Genomic DNA, 22,944 nt, shown 5'->3' with positions numbered 1-22,944 from the left:
TTTTATAATATAAAATCAAAAATACATTGAGACAAAATGTTCACTTTCACCTTTATTTGGCTCCTTCGGGACAACTGAGAAGATTCCCTGCAAAATATTAAAAAATACAGAAATAATGGTACAAAAGTAAAAAAGGATTAGAACAAAAACAGAATTCACTTAAAATCCACAGTTCTTCAGTATGTAACGTATAATCTGATCTGTAGAAACTGTCCTGTGTGTTTGCAGTCCCACCTGTAGAGATGGATCTACATCAGCCTTGATGTTTAAAGGCGTTCATGACTGCAGTGCTTAGTTGTGTGGATGTTTGATCCACATAAAGCTGTTCAGTTACTGTAAACATCTGGCTCACACATGTGCAAGCTTATGAAAAAATACTGACTAAATTACATTCATAACTTCCATAATCTGTGAAATATGTAGAATAAAACAGACGTGAACTAATTTTGAAGTCCGAGTCCATCACAACAGGTAGAATGAGCGAGTGCGTTTCATTTACAGCACGATGTGTTACTGTATCAACGAGGTGAAAAAAAAGTTGCAACTAAAATAACACTGAAATGCTGAACTTATTATTAGATTTATATAAACTAGAAAAGATTTAAAAACATTCACATGATCAATAAGCACAGTCACATAATCAGTACCTCAAAATAATTGAGTATTAACTCAGGACCACTGCCACATCCAGACAGCTGAAACTCTGTCATATGGTGTAAAGAAACTCATTTCTTTACCTCTTGGGTTTGAAAATCAATATGATCAACAGCATTTCCAATCAAACTGATCTACAGTACTACATCATATTAGGAAGTTAGTTCATCTTTTCAACGTATGCCAGCACATCTTTTGAAATAAATATTATGCCTGCTAAAGATACAAATTCATGTTTGGACACCTGAGACATACAGTAATGATGTCATTAAATTAAAAACGCAGCAAAAGAAGCGTCAGTTTTTCTCCAAACGTAGGAGCCAAAGAGAAGTTACAAAGAGAAGGATTTCAGATTTTTATTCTTTGTTCTTGCACTTAGTCCTGTTGGCAGCCGGTGATCCTGACAGCCTCACTCTGCAGCTGAACTGAGGGTGATATATAGTTAAGTGAGTTCAGACTAGTAGCTGCAGGATTGAGACAGCAGCTCCTGGTAGTGCAGTCCTGCAGCCAGAGAGCGGGCCATGTGTCTGGAGGTGTGTTTCATGTGCTGAGCTGCTCTGATGGCTCTGTTTAGAGAACTGTCCATGGAGCGCTGGGTATCGACGGACAGGGAGCGTCTCGTCCTCCCCCTCACCTCCTTGCGACCTCTGATCCCTGAGGATGTGCCTGTGCTGTTGCTAGGAGACACGTAGAGGGGCGGTTGGTAGGAGTTCATCACAGGACCGGAGTACAACCTAAAGAGAAGGTAGGGATGATGACAAAGAAATGAAGTATACAAAGGAGTGAGATCTGCACACTGTTAAGCTCCCAATAAATAATTTTACTCTCTTTTTTGAGGCAATGTTTTGATCTGTAAGATCTTCCTCAGGCAAATGTAAAAGAGAAAGATGCCTTTCATGTAGAGACAGCAATCAAATCTAATCATTATCACCTGCTGGTCAGCAAGCAGCAGGGAAAACAAACACCACAAGATGGCGTCACAATAATGTATATAATGAGTACTCCAGAAAATAGAACCACCTGAAATTCCCCCAATTTTTTTTTAAAAATACAATGCTGATATGACAGCCTTTAAAACCATATGGTGGTCATTTGGTAAAACAAAATTGACAAGTTTCTAATTATCAATTAATTTACAGATGTGCCACAGAGGCTTTAACAAAAATGTGGACATGCAGGCAAAATAGCCTATAATCACAAAACTCTGTCTCTCTGTACACACATCATAGGACAATGGTCTGTGTGGGAGAGAAAAAAAAAAATATATATAGTCATATGTATATATATATACACACACACACACATAATTTGTCTGGATGTGCACACACTTGGTCGCTCTTCTTCAGTGTGCCACTTCAGATCAAACAGAATGTACTAAATATTATTTTTTCATAGTAGATTTTGCCGTGTGTATACAGTGAATCAATGCATTTTGTGTTTTGTAGTTGGGATCAAATCAGACAGAAATCTAACCTGCATGTATTGTGCAGTGATCACTGGTGAACGATTCTGCACAGACGTGGCTCATTTCAAACGAGTCTATAGTGTATAGAACTAGTATGTAATGTGGAATTGTTTGCTGAGTGGAGTGAATGAGCCAATGTGAGAAATTTCATTGGCTCATTCACTCATTTCATTTCACCATTAGTGGATGAAATCATCCTAATGGTCGTACTCCATCATATGTCTGGTGTGTGTGTGTAGGTGACTTACAGCAGTGGTGGTGGGCACACTGGTGTGCACTGCAGCAGCGCAGGAGGAGCTGCAGCTGCAAAGTATCTGCACCTCGCTGTTCTGTCCAGGGACTTGGCTGGTTTGCGGTTGGTGCGTGTGGGGGAGTCTGAGTCTCTGCGACAGTCTGTGAATCACAGCGGGTCAAAAGCTGCACTTCAGATAATTAAGCTCATTTCATTCACTGCAGACTGAACTGATTTATGTGCCGAGTACAGTGAGTGTAGAGAAATTTGTGCTGCTGATACTGAACAACAAACTCTCAAATTTTGACAAGTCATAGATTAATGACATCATCAACCACATACAGAGCAAAGACTTAGCGATACAGAAAACTGCACACACCTCACAATAAGCATTTAAAATTCAAAAAAAGTGTCTGAGCAGAATCTTTGAGAAAGTATCTGAGTCTCAAAAAGTCTTAAAAGATTTGAATTCAGTTCGCTCAAAATAAGAGTCTTAAATTTCATTTACAAAGATCTTGAATATTTTTTCTTGTCTGCTGTGGACAGTAACATTAGTGCTAACATGTAGGCTGTCAGTATACGTTATACATCTATAACCTACAAGTGAGACTAGTGCAACACTGGATTGTGCTGCACAAGCCGTTTAACCTCTCCTCAGAGTTTAATTCATCCATCAGTTTTCTGCCACTTATCTGGGTCCAGGTCACGTCAGTTGATTAATTGTCTCGTCTCACCTGGTTCAGTGCTTCTGTACGGTTCAAGGCGTCCACAGAGAGGACAGTGACGTAAGCGAGAGGGTGAGTGGGTCGACTCTTTGTTGCCACCAACTGGCTCTGATAATAAAAGACAGATAGAAAGAGGACTGAATGAGGCCAATCAACAACTCAAGCAGGACAATCAATGATGACAAAGCTGCAACACTGGTTTCAAATGATTCAATACAAAAAGAATGGATTTTATCCTCTTTGCCTGAACGCAAACACAGAGTTCCTGCTCAGATTGAGAAGAGCCTCCTTACTTTCAGATCGCCCTCGGTGACATGACAAACACTGAGGACAAAGAGGAGCTCGACCTCTTCTGCTGTCAGGTTCATCTGCTGCTTCAGACACTTGTACAGACACACCAGGATCCTGCCCTGCGACACAAACACACACACACACACACACACACAGGTGAGGCCTAAGTAAAAAATACGCTCCTCTTCTGGCAGATTCTCATCTAAAATACATGAAGGTAATCTTGATACTTCATTTAACACACGCGTGTACATATTTTGAACTGGTTTGGTTGTTAGTTAGCATGAACAATGTAGAAATTCATAAGTAGTCATAATGTCACACATTATTTGGAAGCTGGTGAGGTGAAGAGAGACTGAAGGAAGCATTAACAGTGTTGTATATGATCAATGACAGAAGCACAGTTCATACAGTATGTTGAATCAAATGTCTGTGGTGGAAGGATGGATATTCTTACTGGGGTGTGTTCTGCTGCTGCGTGAACAGCGGCTGTCTGGTGCTGCTTCAGATGTTTGAGTACATCTGGACACCTGAGGCTGAGGCCGGGGTGTGGAGGGCTCCAGCTGTGAACCTGTCACTAAAAACAAAAACATTACATGCGTTAAATGATATACTTGTTAAAATCACATGCTTTTTATGAATGCGCTAGCATATGTGTCTATATATAATCTATGTACAGGTAAAAGTGTTTAACATACACAACATTTAGTCACAGTCCTATGTGTTATTCTCATTGGACTAAATACCGTGGATGAAAACATATAACGCATTATCATTTAAGGCTCATGTATAAATGATAATGAAGAATTAGGTTTATTCACCTCATCCTTAATTGAAAGATATATACATACTATATGCTACTATAGTGAAATTTGGATTAAACACCTTCTTTCAGGCAAACTTATGAATTAAGGGTCAAGAGTTAATTCAGATGTACTTACAGATGTCAGCTTGTGGTTTTTGTCTGTGTGCAGGAGCTGATTTCTTCCTGGCTGTTCGTCTCAGTGTAGACTCCTCAGCCTCATCAACCGTCCATCTCTCCCTTCCTCCCCCACTAACATCACGCCGACACTCCGCAGACCTGAGCAATGAGAGAAGACCAAACTAAGAACAAGCTGATGTACAAAAAAAAAAGCAGATAACTAGTCAAGTACAGTATATATGTATAGGGCAGTGTTTAGGTTGCATACACAAAAGGTAACCATGGTAGGAGGCAGGCTGCAGGCTTCCAAGCTCCATGCAGATGCTTCAGTCTGAAGATAAACTGATTCTATGTGCTTGTATGGCTGTAAAATCAAACACAAGCCTGCAGTGGCCTGTGCAATGCTGCAGTAGGACATATGGACTGTGTAATTACATCTGGAAGATACAAACCAACCTGATGTGAGGTGTAGAGGTGTTTTGGTGAGTGCAGCTGTCCTGAGCTGCTCTCACAGAGCTGACAGGTTTCTTATTTTTCAGACAGCTTTCTATTTGGTCCTTCAGTCTGGTCACCTCGGCCTGCAGGGTCTGGATTGCATCACTAAGAAACACACAAAGATTCACACCACAGATGTTTAAAATCACATGAAACAATCTAGTTGGGGGTAGTTTTTGTATTTAGTACATATGTTTTTGTTTTCAGTACCACACGTATCCAAAGTCAAACACCAGGAAATGTGACCGCTGACCTACTGCACTGTGGAACTATTCAAGTCAACAATGGACCAGACAGGTGAATTCAAGTAGAAATGCAGGTGACAGGTGTCAATCCAAACGCATATACACACACACTCTTTGCAAAGAGTCATGCAACACCACGCCATGCAGGAAACAAGACAGAGTACCTCCTAATACGCAACCACATTCACTAGCAGCCGATTCTGTAATAAAATACATAAAAGAATATGATGATATAAACATTAAGGATGGTTCCGCATTTCAAGAGCTGTGAAGCTTGATGTTGTAGGGTAAACTTCCAGTCAACCAGTCAATTTCAGAGAACATCATCTGAAAATATTATTCTCACCCATTAGAAATGATGTGTCTGATTAAATCAAAGCTGCTGCCAGAATCAACAGAGAGCAGGTACAGGAAGATACCTGAGCTCTTAGCTCTAGCAGTGTTTTTCTATAATATTCTGCCTTCATACTTTGTGGCAACACAGCTTGTTCACTTTGAGTCCCATGTAGGAGTCTCTGCAGGGAGACATAAATCTGGCCTTGTTTGCACAGCTATCGCTAAGGCAGCTGCTGCTACATACTCACTTGCGATTCGCCACCTGACTGGAGCTCAGTGCTGTAAGAGAATCACCATGGTGACACCGTGCAGCGGGGGAGGAGCTCGGGGAGGAGCTGTGAAAGGAATCGATGGACTCGGTGTACTGGTCACTCTGTCCCTCTTCAGACACAGTGTGAACTGCAGTCAGAGCAGGTTAAATACACAATGAAAGAGAAAACTAGTCAGTCATGAATGAGGGAAATTCAAGGTGACAATGAAAACAACAAGACAACAGGCCTTAGTAGTGATTTCATAGATAAAAAAAACAACATTTTGTTATTGTTATTTTGTAAGTGTTTCAAATGATTGAGCATCTATTAAGAAAACACAAAAATCTCAGCTGATAGATAGAACTTGGAGACTCACTGCAGTCACTCTCCAGCCCAAACTCACTGGTTCCACTGTCAGCCCTGGTTTGATCTGTCTGACTGACCCAGCGCTGGGGAGAGCAGGAGAAGGTGCGTCTCCTCTCCACATGTCTGGTTCTCCGCCGGGAGCCTCTGCTGGGTTCCAAAGCCGTGCGTCTGTGTGACGGTGAAGAAGCACGAGGTGGTGCTGATACTGGGCCTGTCTGAGGCTTCCCTGAGTTCACCTCCTGAGGGACTGAAACACTGGCGCACGATGGAGGAAAATTCAAACATACAAAGACAGAAAACACACAAGACCTGATCAGAAATGGACTGAAAGACAAAGGTTTTGATGAAAACAGTTAAAACAGGAATGTCAGTGGATTTAGGGGAGTTGTAGGATCAGATATCTGAATGCTTTTTGTGTGTGTGTGTGTGTGTGTGTGTGTGTGTTACAGAGGTGGGGGAAGGCACATGAGGTGAGATTTATGGTGCAATAAATACTGTATGTGTGATGTAAACAAGCAGTGTTCACCTCTCTGAAGCCCTCTGGTGGAGAGGACTGGGAGCTGCTGCAGGAGTCGGATGGCTGCTCTCTGAGCCGACAAACCCGCTGTCGGTCTCCGGAGAGATGATCCCATCCTGGTGAACACAAGACAGAACATCACACACCATCCAACACAACAGTGTTTTTTCATACTACATATTTATTTGTGGAATCAACAAACCACATCTGTTTATGCAAAAATCTCATTAAATAGGTTGTGTAACCAGATTTTCCATCCTTCTCTTAATTCATCTAAAAAATATCAGGGGAGGGGAGGGGCAGGGTAATGTGGTTTCAATGTTCTTTTGCACAAGTGAAGACAGGATCAACATTTATAATTTCATTTTCCATAGAGGTCAAAGGTCTCTTAGTTCAAAACATATATACACAAACAGACTTTTTAGGTTTAGAAGCTCATGTAGCTACAGTCATAATCAATATGATTTTGTTAAATAAACAGATTTCAGTATTTCAGGAACAAGCTTGTTTTAAAGTTATTTTAATGAGATGTTACACAATATCTTGACTGCAGAAAAAACAGAATAAAATGCTTAAACTTCTGAAAGCTAAGAATCCTGTGATGAATTACCACAGAAAGCATTGTTTTAGTTTCCGAGGATTATATTCTGCACACAAGCAAATACATCATGTCACATTTTTTGAATGAAATCCATGTAGAATCAGTGAAAGTCTTTTGTTCATCCAGACAGTTTACAATATAACTGACCTGAGAAAGCACTCTCCTGGTCCCAGTTTGTAGTTTGGAGCTCCTTCTATCTGATACAGTGATCTCTCCCAGACTGCTCAGACTGCTACTGTGGGACTTTCCCATCTCTAACCTCCTATTGCTACTGGGTGGATGAACGGGGAGTGTGGTGGACTGACTGGAGGCCCTGCATGATGGAAGATTAGATTTGCTGGTCCGTTGTTTGCTAGAAGGAATAGAAGGAGAGTCCTGGTGGTCTGATTCAGCTTGCCTGTCAGAGACAATCAGAGAACTTAGTGCTGTGAAGCTACTGAAATTAGCTTCAACAAAATCAGGACCAGGCAAGTTTAGAACAAAGCAAAGATCTAAAGAGTAATTTCTAGCATTTACTATGCAGCTGATGAAACTAACCTTTGAGGAAGACTTCTCTGGACTTCCATATTTCCAGTTCCTTGAACCTGTCCCTCTTTGCCCTTTTCTCCAGGCTGCAGGTCAGTTCTTGAAGCAGCAGAGAGGGGAGCTCCTTCTCTCAGGCCACAGTCAAGGAGTCTAGGAAGTTCTTTGAAGCTTTGGTAGCTAAACAACAGAAAAAACATTCAGAGTGAAAAAATGAAGCTCCAGGTTGTATGCTGAGCTCAATATTTTCCAAATATCCTTCTGACAGAGCACAAAATAATCAAAAGCATTTGGGTCTCATGTCATGACTTAAATAAAAAATCTTTCCACAGCAGAGAAACTGACTGAAGATCTTTTATTGATTGACACATGCTCCAGTGCTGTGAACTTTTTTTCAAAATGAAAAAACAATTTAAAACACAAACATCACCACTTACTGATCTATTAGTGTGGTGAATTCTTGGTCAACACGTCTGTGTTTTCCATTCAGGGGTTTGAGGAAGACAGAATTTAGAGTTTCCTCATCCTCCTCTTCTTCTTCGCTGACTGAGCTCACCTCTGCCACTGCCGCCTCTCCTGGATCAACCAGCAAAGGCACAGCTGGGCTCTGGAAGAAGTTACAAACCTTGATTAGTATGACATAATAAACAGTCATTATAGAAACAGTGTGTCAGACCATCAAAAGTAGAGTCACGATATAAAATATGATGTGGCTGCGATTCTTCTTACAGTGAAATAGTTCTGACTGATCATACAACAAAGAAAACTATATTATAATTTTCAATTCAACAAAACTTCAAGACTTCAACATGAATGAACATATAATTTTATATAATTTTTCAACATCAGTAACAACAGCATCTGTCTCTACTAAGTACTTGTAAGAGGTAGACAAGACTGGAGTGGAAAAAATGTCAAAAATATCCTCAATATCTTACACAATGATTCCTGATAGGAATACAAAACAGTTTTTCTATAGGCATTCTATATATAACATTTACAAATAAATATCCTATTTTATATTTCTATTCAGAATCACTTTAGTAATCCAGTACAATAAATACACAGATCGTGTCTTTGTGGCACTGACACAGAGACATGATAGCAAGCTTCTTGAACAGGTGCACAATATAGTCGTCTGTGCATTAACACCATAATCACTGTGTAGCTGTGTACATGTAGACAGAGCGCAGTGGTTTTGGTGGTACCTGTGGGTGAGACAGGGGTTCCCTCCCCTCAGAGGGTACAGATGAAGTGGCAGGTTGAAGAGGTGGAGAGGGAGGAGGCTCACAGATGGGCTGCTCCTGTCGCATCTGTTCCACCTGCTCCTTAAGCTCATCCATACGCAGGCCACACTGGAAGATGAGCCCATCCAGCTCCCTGATACATACACATACATACATGTATATACAGAACATAAAGACAAACGTAATCAAAACAGGTAAAAAAAAATAGTGTGCACTTAAGTACATAATATAAAATGTAATCACTCTCACCGTTCAGGGTCAAAGTGGCTGATTTCTGTCCCTCGCTGCTGCAGGAGTTTGTGCTCATCCCTCGCTAACAGGTAGCCCCTTTCTAAAGAGTCCAGCCCCTGAACAAGCTGTGACAGACCCTGAAAGAGAGCATCGGTTCATTAGTGCAAATATGAGGTGGCCAGTGGGATTACAGACTTCAACTGTTTGTTGTTCTTACCTTCATCTGTTCAAAAGGTTTGAGTTTTTCACTGTTAAGAAGGTCCTCAAAAGTCTGCAGCTAAATGAAAAACACACAAAAATCCTCTGGTTACGTTGATGAAATCATGTTATCAAGTAAATCATTGAGGATTTTCAGCACATCTGATAATAGTTCAGCTACCTGCTGGAGGAACTTGTCGGCCTGATTGTAGAGAATCTTGGTCAGCTGCTGCCCCACCTGAGGGCCTGGACTTCTTGTGGAAGAGATGGAGGCAGATGATGAAGGACGGGCAGCAGAACTTCCTGTTTATTTGACAACGTGCAGAGGAAAGAACAATTATATGATGGGAGTTGTAAGCAGCAGCTGAACGATAGATGAAAGCCAGTTGATTTATTTGTGTATATATATTTAACTGTACAGTGAATCAGCCTTCAGAAGACCAGGTAGACTCAGATGGGTGAGGGAAAGCTGATTCACTGATTGATATAATAAAATATATTAAATGATGAATTTGACAGCAAAGACATTGAATAGGATGTATGTACTCTGGTGAGGGCTGTGTCTATCCGGATGAAGAGAGGCTGAGTTGGTGTCCGCTCTCTGAGCCTGAGGAAAATCCAAGGTCATGAACTTTGAAGCCTCCTTGTTCAGTCCTGACTGCACGGAGTGACCGGGCTTTGGAGGGTCAGAGTACAAGTTCACCTGGTGGAAATGTGTAAAAGTAAATGTGATATGGTCATCCATATCATGATCTATGTCATCCATTATCATTATCCCCCCAATCACATTTTAACCTCTAAATACATGGTCATATCTTGGAACAACTTTTTCCCTTCTGCAAGAACAGTGATATGAGTGACTCCAACTACTGTCACATATCAAGACTTAATTTTACTGGGTATCTTATTTTAGAAATGAGATACTGATGAGTAGAATACTTTATATAACATGTTAGAATTTTATTCAATAGAACAGGTTTCTGAATATTTATGCAGAAAAAAAATCTAATCATACCACTTGAGAAAAACAGAAAATTAGAGATGATCAGTTTCATTTGGATTAACTAAACTAAAAGAGAAATCTTTCATATTCCCTGAGACAAGTAACCGCGACATTCAGACCCAGCAGAGAAAGCAGACCAGTGAATCCCCATCTATTTATTGTCCTATGTTTCCACTTTCTGTTTTCTTGGCTTCATTAAACAACAAGTCATATCAACACACCAGGAGGTCATTGAGGTCGTCTTAAGTGTCAAGAAGACACTAAATGAATTTGGACTGGACTGTGTGATAAAAGGGTAAAATGCACAGCGGTTGTCCTCCCTCCCCTCCCACACACACAAAATGAATGAAAATGAGAATGATAAGCCCTCTGAGCAGTAAATCATAATGACCCTAAACTGACCTCAACAGTTCCCATAAAACACACACACACACATAAAATACATAAAACCTTATGAGCTGTATTTCACCCAGCCACTTAACTTGCTCTTGTCTTTTTCCCCTGCTATTACTTGCAGATTGTTTCCCATTTATCACAGTTAAGATGCAAGACACTGATAAAAATGGGTCAGAAAGATAGAATGGTCTAAGTTTAGAGCATAAATCATAATGTAACTCGTCATGTCTGGGGTTTGCGCCAGAAAAGTTGTTAGGACTGGCGGGGGTTGGAGAGCAAAATTCACTAAAATGAACTTGGCTTGAGTCTTGAGGAGTTGTATCACACAATACAATACATTACAGTGTAATTCCACTTTAAAGTTGGGTCTAACCCCCACTGCCCTCCTCTCACTCTGCCTGTGTGACTCTATGTGCAGGAGAGGGAGACAGATGGTGGTTCAGCGTTATGGTGAAGGAGATGGAGGAGAGGCGGAGGAGCTCGATAAGCTGATTTTAATTGGTGCTGATTGTGGCACACTGCTGCTCTGACATAAATTGGCCAATAATGTTTTAAAGGAGCTACTTCAGAACACTTGAACACTCCTCCTTCATTTCTTTCACATCCCGCTTTTCTGAGATTTCTAATCACTCGTTCTGACATGCTGCTCTGTCACTGATGTGCTGAGACTGTCTGGATCTGGAAATGAAAACACAACAGGCTCATTTATATTTGAATATAGATCTGAAACAAAGAATTATTATTCTATTAGAAATTTTGTGTCTATATTTTATAAAGCTTCATGTTTAATGTGTTTTTATTAGAATCTTCTATGCACTATTATTTTTATTGATGCACATTTGATCTTATTTTGGCTTCTGTTGCGCAGCTTGAATTGTTTCATAGTACTCAATAGTGAATGATAATTTAATATAAATGCCTGTATTTGAAGAAAAATTAACTGTCCTTCTTTTTGAAGCTTTCTAATAACTTGGAGGTGTTCTACTGACTTCAAATTGAGTGCAAAAATACATTTCGCAAGTTTTTTAAAACCCCAAACTGCTGCAAACTGTTAGATAGTGACAAATTAAAGCCTGATTTCTAGATTACCTACCTTGGCTTCCAGGCGCAGACGATCAATGGTGTTCTCTGCCTCAGCGTATTTAGTCAGCAGTCTGTTGTAGTCCTCCTGCAGTGAGGAGAGGAAATAAGAAAGTAAGGTAAGGGAAGAGAAGAGAAGAAAAAGAAAGTGCACAAGAGGCATGTGAAGAGGAAGAATTAAAAAGAAAGGGAAAAGTTTGGCAAAAAAAAGAGAGGCAAGGAATGAGAGGACAAAGAAAATGGAGCAGACTTTAGGCACTATTAGGTCCAATTTATAAGTAGACCCAAACATAGTGGATCAAAAGTATGTGGATACCCTGAATGGGAACAAATCAGGTCAGTGACCATATACTTTTGGCTATGTAGTGTACATGGTGGCCAGCTCTTTAAGACACTGGTCCATTCAAAAGATTCCAGTAGAGATGTTATAATTACACTGATGTAACGCAGGTAACAACGAAAATCATTCTCAGCATTTAAATGGTGACTAAATGTAATGATACTCTATCATCATCATAACACTAATGTTCATACAGCATGGGACTTGTGCAGTGGCCAAACTTAAATCATAGACCAATCAGACCAGTAGTGGACTGTACATTTACAAAAAATGTCACCCTGAGAAGCAAAGTTAATCCGTCCTGGAAGAGTCACTCATACATTATTACTATATTACACTATAAGTGAGAATTTATTACTAATATTATCTCAAGGTCAGTGATCTGCAGACCTTATTCCACTTTCCACTTTAAATCAAAATCACTGTAGTATGAACATAAGTGTCACGTCAAAGTTTTGTAACAGCCTTGGTGCAGTAGACTGATTAAGAATAAAGCATGAAGGATGGAATACTGGAATATAGGCCAAAACACACAAGAGAGTGGTTATATTGATAATCTTGCGGGGGGGAAAAATCTTTACAGCATCCAAGACTTCAACAGAAAGGAAATTCACTGGAATCTGGTTATTGTAGTTACACTTTCTGGTTGAAATCACCCCTTAAAAAATGTCTTTGAAAAAAACAGGCACCAGAATGAAGAAAGCCTAATCTTCATTCTTCTTTTTGGTACCACAGTTATTTAAATCTATCCAGCATATTCAATATAAAACAAACATTAGTGTGCCTTCCCTGCTCAGTACTTCATGTTTAGTTGTTTGACTTGAGGGTTGCTACAGAAACAGGGAGGATGTAAAGTGGGACAGCTGGAATACTGCTGCCTCTGGGAACGAGCATGAAAGCCTGTGAAGTGTTGCAAGCTGCGTGAGGCACCTTGTTTTGAATATTAAGGCTAAATTTGAAACTTCTAAAGTAAAAGAGAAAGGGGACGTTCCTTTCAGAAGATTTCCCTTTAGATATTTCTAGGAATTCCCTTCAGGTTTTTTAGGGATCCTGTTTCACTTAGACAGTGTGTGTAAACAGTGCTTTATCAAAATCATGTACTAACTCTGGGTCCTGTACAATCACATGTTCAGAAGAAGACCTGCATTGGGCCAAAGTGACAACAAAAATTACTACAATTTACTACAAGAGCCTATAAATGCCAATCCTGACAGTGTATCATAATCTTCTTAATTTACCTATGTTAATCTGCTTCCTCCTCTTCAAATTTATGCACAGCTTGTGAAAATGTTGGCATTGTAGCATCCTGCGAGACATTGTCAACTTTTGAAACTAAAACCTAAACCATATGGGCTAATTTATCTGAAAACATTGTGCATCCATACTAGTGTTTTCAGGCTGTTTTTGTAAAAATCTCTTCCATACTGAAACACCTAAAGGAAATCGGCCAAATCTCTTCACCCTCCTCATTTGGCTGACAAATGACAAAACTGTGCATCACAGCCAACACTTGTAAGGAGTGGTACAGAACATCTGGCTCCTCTGCTGACTTTACACTGGTTAAACCTCTGTTCTGTGCCCTCCTGCTCTGCGTGATCACCTGCACTGTGTTTCAATACAGCCAAACTTCTGATTTAGTTGTTGTCCTTGACATTTCTGTCTGTTCTTGTTGTCAGACAACTGAACAAGCATAAAAAAATTATTTGATTATGACTTAACTTCCTGTTAACCAGGCCAACAGTAACTCCTGCACTGTTGCTCTGCGATGTCGACCAGACTACTGTCAATCACAATCTTCATTCATCTTTCAATCATCATTCCATCTTCCATCACTGTTTTCTAAAAGCTCCTCATCAACACAAAAACACGAGGCTGGTATTTTAAGAGTTACCCTCTCTGTTCATTGTATTCAAATAAGCTCAGTGTCTGGGTGACAATAAGTAAGCAGGCCCAAATGGTTTTTCAGCTTAGTGTGGATGTACTGTCAGTCTCTACCAATACCTGTAGCTGTTCGAGCAGTGTGGTGGCTTGCTGGCGGCATCTGAAGTCCTGAGGCACAGTAGAGTTGGGGGCACTGGCTGGTGGTCTGTTACAGTCTGATGGGGCAGGAGGTCCATCAGTGGTGTTCAGTAGGACTTCTTTCACAATGTCAGCAGGAGATTTAAAAACTAAGGGGGGCTGAGGTGACAAGGACTCCATCTTGGAAGAGCGCTTGCTCTTGGGGGGCTTGTAGCCACCTTTGGGGAAACGGACCCTGGGCTCCACCTTGGAGAAGTCTGGTGTCCGGTGACTCAGAGCCCCTGATCTGGAAACATAATTCAATTCATGCTAAATGCTTTTTTTTTTAAATCAGCTACAAACAATGTGTGGTTTTAGGATGAGGAGGTAACATGAGGATTGGTGAAGATACATGGCTAAGAGTCCCTTACCTGGATTCATTCAGTAAATCAGCATTGGTCCTGACTCTGGGTGTATTTAGCTCTCCATTTGGACTGGATTTTGAGCAGTCTGCCCTGAGAGGGCTAAGGGCATGAGTCCTTGAATATGTAGCTTCAGGAGAGTGTTGCCTCATCTTCCTCGGTGAGGGAGTGGGCTTATCTGACTTTAAAGGCCCGTTACTGACTCCACTGTATTGATTTGGTTCGGTAAAGACAGCTGCTGGTTGAAGCCCCTTCAGCTCCCCCCTTTCAGATTTTCGTGGACAGCGAGGACTGGACTTGAGACTCATGCAGCTGCTGTGTGATTCTGGAAGACTTTCTGTGAAGCCAATATCTGGCAACGTTTCAGCTTCAATCCCCGGAGCGGAAGCTATTTCCTCAGCAGTAAAGTGGAGGAGGTGGGGGAGGGTGGAGGATGTGAGAGGTGAGGTAGACTGGTATACTGGACAGTGATGGTTGGAGACCGCAGGTTCTACAGCTGGCAGGTGAGCACTGCAAGACTGTGTCCAGCTGATCTTCTCATTCTCTCTTTTGTTAATGTAGCTTCCAGCCAAGCCAGTTGTAGCTCTAACCTCTCCTGATGTGCTTATGTGTTCAATTTTCTTTTTATTTCTATAACCTCTCTTTACCTCTTCTTCTCCATCTTTCTCTTCCTCTGTCATGTCCAGGTATTCGTCCCTCTCAAGGAGGTACTGCTGTTCCTTCCTCTGCCTCACCTCCTCATCCTCAGTTCGTGCTCTCAAGATACCCACAGTGTCATCACCTACTGGGATGGGGAAATGGGAAAACAATGCTTTCAACACAGTGCAGGCATAAACTGTCTCCCACAAAGCAGTAGCCTTGTCTAGCTTTAAAGGAATAGTTTGACGTTTTGAGAAATACACTTATTTGCTTTCTGGACGGAAGTTATATGAGAAGATCTTTCCCAATGTCATAATGTATCTGTATAATAAATATGAAGCTAACACCAGCAGCCCATTAGCTTAGCACAAAGACTGGAAACAGGGGGAAACAGCTAGCCAGGATGTGTCCATGATAACAAAATCCACCCACCAGCTCGCTAATTAACACATTATAGCTCATTTGTTTAATCTGTAAATGACATTTTCATAAAGACATTAGATGATGCATAATCAAAGACTCACATGGTGACAGTACTTGTACATCCTCTCCTGGTGATTCAGTGTGGGACAGATGTTCACTCAGGTTGTAACTTAGCTCCTCAGGCGGTGTATCCATCTCACGCCCACTAGGGTCTGCCTCCTCTGGGGTGAGGGCTCTAAGATACCACGCTGGATTACATTCTGCGTCTAAATCACAAGTTTCCTCCAGTCTCACGTCCTCCAGTGCCTCTGCCAGTCCAATGATGCCATTCTCATCCATCTGGCTAACAAAGTCATCCGCTTTCTCTGCCTGTTCGTCATCCTCATCCTCCCACACGTCCTCAGATACTACAGAGCTGGTGGGTGAGGTGCGGACCGGGGCAGGGGTCCAGAACATAACCCCTGCTGTGGTGCTCTTTTTTATCTCCATTAAGCCTTCAGCCAAATGTTACCTCCCTCCAGTCTCAGCTCTGACCTCAGTTACTGTCTCAGCCAGGCACGGGAACCTTCCGCATGTTTTCTTGTTGCTCTGACTCTGCCGTGAGGTCTGCTTTTAAAGCCATGGCTACAGAAGCTCAGAGCTTACAGATCATGTCATTTAGCTGGTAACAGTCCAGAGGTACAGCTGAGGAGGACTCATCAGCGAGTCTTCAGTCTTGGGCAAGAGGAAGTCTTTGGCTGCAGTTCCTGAAACACAAGATAACCCCTGAAATAAGACCAGATGTTTGATATCAATAACAGTTTAAAGCATTAAACTGTCAGACAGAAGAAACCAATTAAAGAAATAAGGATAAGAATATACTGGTATTCATTGTGCATCATAACATGCACCTTCATTCAATAGACTATCAGAACATTGTGATTTTCAGCACTCTATTTTCTGACATCTTACAGACCAAACAATGTTTCCATTAATCACCAAAGTAATTGAAAATGAAAATATCCGTTTGTTGCAGCCCTACAACAGACAAAGTAAATTTGCTGCAGAACAGCAGCCAGAAAATGACAACATGATTCCTAATTCCTATAACTCAAAAATCACAATCTTTGAGACTTGAGACACTCCATACAATCAGTTAACTGTAGTATCTGCATCTGTATCTGCATCTCTCAATAAATACTGTGTGCATCATCCTCTAACAGCAGGAAAGAGCTGCTGTGTGAAGTCCTAGGGGGGCAATAACTAGAATGAAAATATACAATAAGCAAAGGCAATAATTTCAAACAAAAAGTCAATATCATGCATGGCAATCAAAGCATAAATTATAAATGTTGGCATCTTGTACAAAAACAAAAAATGATTCTTCAAGACAGGTTGAAAGCAGGCCTACAGTGATTTTCATTTACAATCATTAAGGTCAGCTGTACCCTTCAAGCATTCATTTGGCTTCCATCATGTGTTGTTGTAGGTGCATCTGGACAACTTTTGAAGACGTTTACAAACTTTATTAGATGATGACACACTCTACTGTAAGCACTGCACGCTCATGTATTTCATCCATTTAATTGAAATACATGAACATTTGGTATTGTCACAAATGAACGTATCAGGTTAAGACAAAGCTGTGGAAGTGGATCGAGCAGACTGAGTGATTATGTCCTGATGCATACTGTAAACACAGCATCAGCACACATCCCTTTCAGAACATTTAAACTTGACAAACTGTTTTACCAGTGTAGTTGAATCATTTATTATAGATGACAGAATGCTGTTGCAAACAACAAAATGTGAGTCAGAGGTTGTTCTAAAAAAACAAAAAAAAAAACAAAAACAAAAGCATGGGGTTACTGATTCATAGAAGCTTGTAGATGCAGTAGTGTTTATGTGATGGTGTCTGTGTGTCATTGTTGAAATCAAAAGTCACTTGTTAAGCTGATCAGTGTGGGTTTTTGATTTCATATCAAAAGTTCAAAACAGAATAATCCTCAGATTGTTGGACAATTAATTGATTTGTTAATCGTCCAATAATTCCAAATACTTGCATGTTCCAGCTAATTAAATGCCGAGTATTTGCTGCTTCTCTCCTTGTTTTATTATTAATTTTTATTTTATTTTTTTATTATTGTTATTTTACTCATCTTGCACTTGGACAGTGCACTTGTGGTGGGAGCTGTCTTGTGTGAGCACTAACAGACTTGTTTCCACGGTGACATGACCTCTGTGTCAGTCTACACCACAGATGAGCATTCATTTTATTGCCTACCACTCAAATCCTCTGTTATCAGGTCCCACCATTCAGTTTATACCAACACAAATCAGCCAAAACCATGTAATTCACCTAACATATCCTGCCCATATTTACACATTACAGATAAGAACATCACACATGTAACAGATGAGATTAGACTACTAGTTCACAATGTGCCATCAAGTCCCCAAAGTATCTGCCTGGAGCTGCAACGCTCACTATGGCTCACTATGGCTCACTATGGCAACTCCACAACATGAACCAGACCTGAACTTTCAGCGTCTGCAATAAAACATCTCTGACAAGTCTTAATGTACTGTGTAACAGCTATTCTGCCTCACCCATTTCATCTATTAACTTATACATGCTCATGTACTTACAAGCCACATAACCAAATTCTCAAACGTCATTAAAAGACATCCATCTATATATTAACTTTGATTGAGGAATTGCTGTGGTTGCTTGTGCACCAATGTCACATAGTGTAATCATCATTTTATAGTTTTAATTACAGTATATTCCCCTGACACTTGTACACACACACTTTTTTGATGCAACATTACTTTGATGGTAGTTGACAAACTGGCTGTGGTACGGATCATGCATTAATTACAGTTATTTAACAAGGAATGCATTTAAAGTCATCATCAGAGAAGCATAAAAGTACAAGACATGCAGTACAGATTCTCATTACGAAAAGTGGTCACCTTGTGTTTTAGCTTCTTTCATCAATATCCCAGATTACCGCAAGTAGATTATTAGTCTGGTGCTTCTTACAGTGTCTGACACACAATCGCATGCACGCACACACACACACATCAGGAGAGTATGTTTTGTTTTTTTGCAGAGAAATTAAGACACTCGTGCATCCACAGACACTTGTTTTGATTGTGCTGGAAACAAACAAAAGGCTCACGTCGTGCTCTCTCTACAATCCTTTCATACACAAATCCGCAGCGTGTCTGCATCCTGGCCAACATGGCAAGCTCACCATGCATTTAAAGTAGACCACAAGGAATGAGAGCACACAGCTCCGCAAATGAACAAGTTGAGAGGAAGATTTAGACAAACAATAACTTCAGAATAGAAAGAGTTTGAGCTCACACTATGACACGCACAAGATTTTCAAAAGACTACAGATAGAGAATAAACCCCTGCCAGGAGGAAGAAGACAAATAGACAGATTCATTATGAGCTGCTGTCTGTGTAAACAACGGTGAGAAGTAACTGGATACATTTACTCATGTACTTGAGTACAATTTTGAGATACATTTATGAACACCATGTAAATCACCTCACCTATCCTGCCCAGGATTTTACGTACAATATATATGACGAGCTTATAGAATATAATGCATTGTTAGCACCAGCTACAACATCAACACTGTTAATGTATATATAATATGACTGGATGCTTTTCTGGTCCCAATCAAAATATGTCTAGAACACTTAATATTGAAAACTGTACCAAAGTACCACCTATTGAAATTATATGACACTCTAAAAGGAGGCATTTTGCATAATTTTTTTCTAATAAAACTTTTACTGCAGTAACATTTGAACAAAGAACTTTTGAATGTTTTTGTATTGTGGTATTTCCTCATCTACTTAAGTACAGGGTACTTCTTCCATCTCTGCTGCACCAGCAGTGCCAGCTTGGCCACCTTTTACAAATCTTTTTTAGTTGTGGTTGGTGGTGTGTTCCTGCTCCACACACAGAGCTATGTTAGGCATGTGTAGTACGTTCCTCCAACAGCAACTATATCCAGAGCAAATCCAGAAGAGTCTCAGGCAGCAACAAACTTCTAGTGAAACCAAAACCATTTCCATATTCAACACGTTTCTAGCTTTTCCATAACTGTTGGAATTTAGTGCCTCACTTTGATAAGAATAAAGCAAAGAAACAACTCACCTGTTGCTCTGCCTATGCTCCCGTTTCCTTCCCAGGGGAACTGAGGATTTATCTCAGCTGCCAGATGGGGGGAATTAAGCTGCTCTAAACCCCTTACAGGGGGCTTCACATATTGTAAACAGACAATGATCATCAGTGTACATCTAAGACAGAAAGCTAGTTCAGCTCCTCATGGACAGACAGTGAGACAACAGCAGGGCTTTAATCACGTGACTGTCAGGTGGAAATGAGGGATAGAGAGAGAGAGAGAGAGAGAAAGCAACAGAGAAAATGACTGACAGACTGAGAGAAAGGGAAAAGAGCAAGCTCTATCATCTTCACAGGCCCAGCAAAGCTGTCACAAAACCAATCAGCCCAGCCAACAGGGACACCACATGATTTTTCACAGAGTGACACCGGCTGAATTTTGAGCAAAGTCAACATAAGCGTACCTGGAGCTGCCCCAGAGGCTGGCAGAGCTACAGCGAGCTGTTTAGGATGGACTAGTGACTAAGATATGACAGCTAATCTTCTTAGGAGGCACAGGGAGAGCTGAGTACACACAATACAACGTGCAGAGGAGAGTGATGAGAAGAATCATTAAGTAAAATTGTCCAGTTATACTAAAATGATTTGTTGATTAATTCATGAGCTGATGTCATTGTAAATCAAATAAGTAAATCAAAGAAAGCACTTAGGAGATGTCAGCTGGGCTCTGGAAAATTGAGGTAGGCATTTAAAAAAAAACAAAGAAAAAAAAAACTACTTTCTGATGTTTTTGAGCCTAAACAATTAATTGATCAATCATAAAACAATCCACACATTAACTAATAATTAAATATTGTTAGCTGCAGCCCTGATTTAACTTAAATTAAAAATCTTAATATTTTGGCACTGATTACACAAGGCTGTATTTAATTTTCGTGTGATGTCTCATTGACTTGAACATGTACACTTCATTGGCACTAACAAAAACAATTTCATTTTCAAAAGTGTTACAAATAATAGTTTCTTCTGTACTTCTGTTCTTCTTACTATTGCAAGACTAATAAAATCAAATCGCAGTGTCAACATATTGCAGTTCAAGATGTACAATTTTTTCAACAAGTTATAAAGCCTCTGACTGCAAACAAGTGCTTTACTATACTTGCAGTTGCAATCATAGAGAACTGATTAATATATAGGGCATGGGTATTTAACTTCAATACTTTTTGGCACCAACTGAAATGTGTCCTTAACACAAAGTTGCAAAAAAAAGTGTTTAATGGTGTTATTACAAGCTGCTTTGTGCAAAACAAAATTAAACATTTGAGAAGTCTTGCTTGTTTTGTTAAATGGAAAAAACATGAATTTGTTGAAAAACACTCTTCTAATCCTAATATAATTTTGTATTGGTACCGAAAATTAGGTATTTGCAGTGGTATTGAAAAACTGAAAATGACACCCAGCCCTACTGAATATAACCAAAATAGGCAAAATATCACTGAATTGCCAGAAATACTCAGGAGAATTCTGCCCTGGTCCTCCACATAATGTTGTTAAATTTTGGCTACAGACAGCATGTTATCTAAAGGTACTTTGCTGATTATCAATCTGATATTAAACATAAATCAGAGGTCATATGGTATTCTAAAAATCTGTGTGGCTGGCCATGCTGGTGTTTTACACAAAATTGTTTCCTGCACAGACTGTGAGAAAGCAGATAAGAGCCCAATAAGAAAACAGTCTGTTAGATATACTGTGACCTAAAACAGCAGTCTCTTTCCAATCCAGTTTCAGGAAATCAGGGATTAGAGGAGAAGACACAGCAACTATGCACTTTTTCTTTTAATTACTGTGACTAACTATGCTGTTAGTAGACAAACACATGTCACTTGCAACAACAACAAGTTCCAGTACTGTAAACTCAAGAAAGACTTGCTCAACACCATCAACTGCTAACCAAGTCCAACCAGTCAGGCTGGTGGGCTAAAGAAAAAAATCCAATATGTTTGCGTTTCTGAGGACAATACACACATACAAATTCAAATAACATAAGTTTGGTACGAATTATAAACAGCATCACGTTGCACACTTACCTTATGGCATAAATAAGGGCTTCGTTTATTTCGTCGATACAGCTAGCACGATTTTCAGGACACTGTAGAGATTTCACTGGCAGACTTCACAGCAGCAGGGGTCGGTTGCCTTGAAAACCGCAAAACTAAAAAGAGAAAAGACCCACCCCTGTATCACCATGGCACACACACACCACAACAAACCACCGCCGACAGGTTTCCTCAAACACTTTCAAGCCTACATATTCGTTTAACCACTGACTTAAAGTCTGTGTTATAACGTCAACGTATGTACTTTTTTTGTCATGATAAACTGCGGAGTACATTACCGTTAGAGAAAACGGTTGGTAACTGTAAGCTAGCTAACAGTCAGTGCCAGTTTCAAAAGTTGGGTTTACGTTACACGTTACCATCACTTTACTCCTAACGTGGACATCAAAACAAACGCAAATAAGCCACATTAACAAGACTTTCAAATACGTAATGTTGGCACTTTACTTTTGAAGGTGTTACACGGGTATATTCCTCCCAAGAAAGCCGGGGTTTGTGATATTTAAGAGGCTAATTATCAGTCTAGAGGAGTGTGGCACTGATTTAGCTGGCACTGCATGATAGACAAAGTTATGTCCTGAGTTTAGTCTATCAGGCTTTTTATTTCACCTGCTTAAAAGACCTCGTACAAATCATGCCCTTTCCCAAGCAGTGTCCACGACTCTAACGTTAAACTTTTATGACCTTACTGTAGATATAAACATTTAATTTGTGGAGTTTCATGGGGATGCTGTTGCCTGCCAGGCAAAATTCAGGGCAAAAAACTTTACACTTCTACAGAAAGCTTGAAGCCCAAACTGAGTGGTGATTGGTTAAAAGGCTGCTCAGGGGCGGGACTTTGCGTCGATTGATATTGGGAATACAACACTGGGGGGCTGCGGTTCATCGATGTGCCCACAAGAGGGCACCGTTTGCTACCTTTTCTATGTCATCCAGTCATCTTTCTCGATGTCTAACACAGCTGTTCATAGACATAACACACATGTAAAACAGAAAGAAATAAAAAAAAATATGTATGAAATACGAATCGATTTAGAGACATTGCGCAGGGGATTATAGAAAAAAACAAGATCTCTGTAGTATAAACATCCGCTCATG

General features: G+C 40.2%; 1 protein-coding gene across 6 annotated transcripts; it reads right to left on the bottom strand.

Moving 5' to 3' along the window:
- Positions 1–34: 34 nt before the first annotated feature.
- Positions 35–22,397, bottom strand: akna (AT-hook transcription factor). Of its 6 annotated transcripts, none has more exons than XM_042395694.1 (24): positions 22,294–22,397; positions 21,817–21,941; positions 15,701–16,364; positions 14,547–15,321; positions 14,119–14,422; positions 11,791–11,865; positions 9,845–10,001; positions 9,480–9,601; positions 9,318–9,377; positions 9,119–9,237; positions 8,831–9,002; positions 8,060–8,229; positions 7,638–7,802; positions 7,248–7,497; positions 6,509–6,615; positions 5,993–6,237; positions 5,614–5,764; positions 4,746–4,889; positions 4,309–4,448; positions 3,825–3,944; positions 3,370–3,486; positions 3,086–3,184; positions 2,368–2,512; positions 35–1,388 (listed from the first exon to the last, which is right to left on the bottom strand). In XM_042395694.1, the coding sequence occupies exons 3-24, from the start codon at positions 16,086–16,088 to the stop codon at positions 1,112–1,114; spliced, it is 4,302 nt and encodes a 1,433-aa protein (XP_042251628.1). In that variant the 5' UTR covers positions 16,089–16,364; positions 21,817–21,941; positions 22,294–22,397; the 3' UTR covers positions 35–1,111. The 6 variants fall into 6 exon arrangements, with proteins under 6 accessions (XP_042251628.1, XP_042251627.1, XP_042251631.1 ...); XM_042395693.1 differs by having other exon boundaries at positions 15,701–16,345; XM_042395697.1 differs by having other exon boundaries at positions 6,020–6,237; positions 15,701–16,345.
- Positions 22,398–22,944: the final 547 nt, after the last annotated feature.

This window comes from Thunnus maccoyii, chromosome 19 (genome assembly GCF_910596095.1).
Source record: "Thunnus maccoyii chromosome 19, fThuMac1.1, whole genome shotgun sequence".
NCBI lineage: Eukaryota > Metazoa > Chordata > Actinopteri > Scombriformes > Scombridae > Thunnus > Thunnus maccoyii.
This window is presented reverse-complemented; position numbering and strand designations above follow the sequence as displayed.

Excerpts from the sequence above, each read along its gene's own strand:
- akna (XM_042395694.1), bottom strand. The coding sequence starts at position 16,088 with ATGGAGATAAAAAAGAGCACCACAGCAGGGGTTATGTTCTGGACCCCT. Across the intron at positions 9,378-9,479 it reads CCGACAAGTTCCTCCAGCAG|CTGCAGACTTTTGAGGACCT; the intron begins GTAGCTGAACTA and ends TTTTTCATTTAG. Across the intron at positions 8,230-8,830 it reads AACCCCTGTCTCACCCACAG|AGCCCAGCTGTGCCTTTGCT; the intron begins GTACCACCAAAA and ends AACTTCTTCCAG.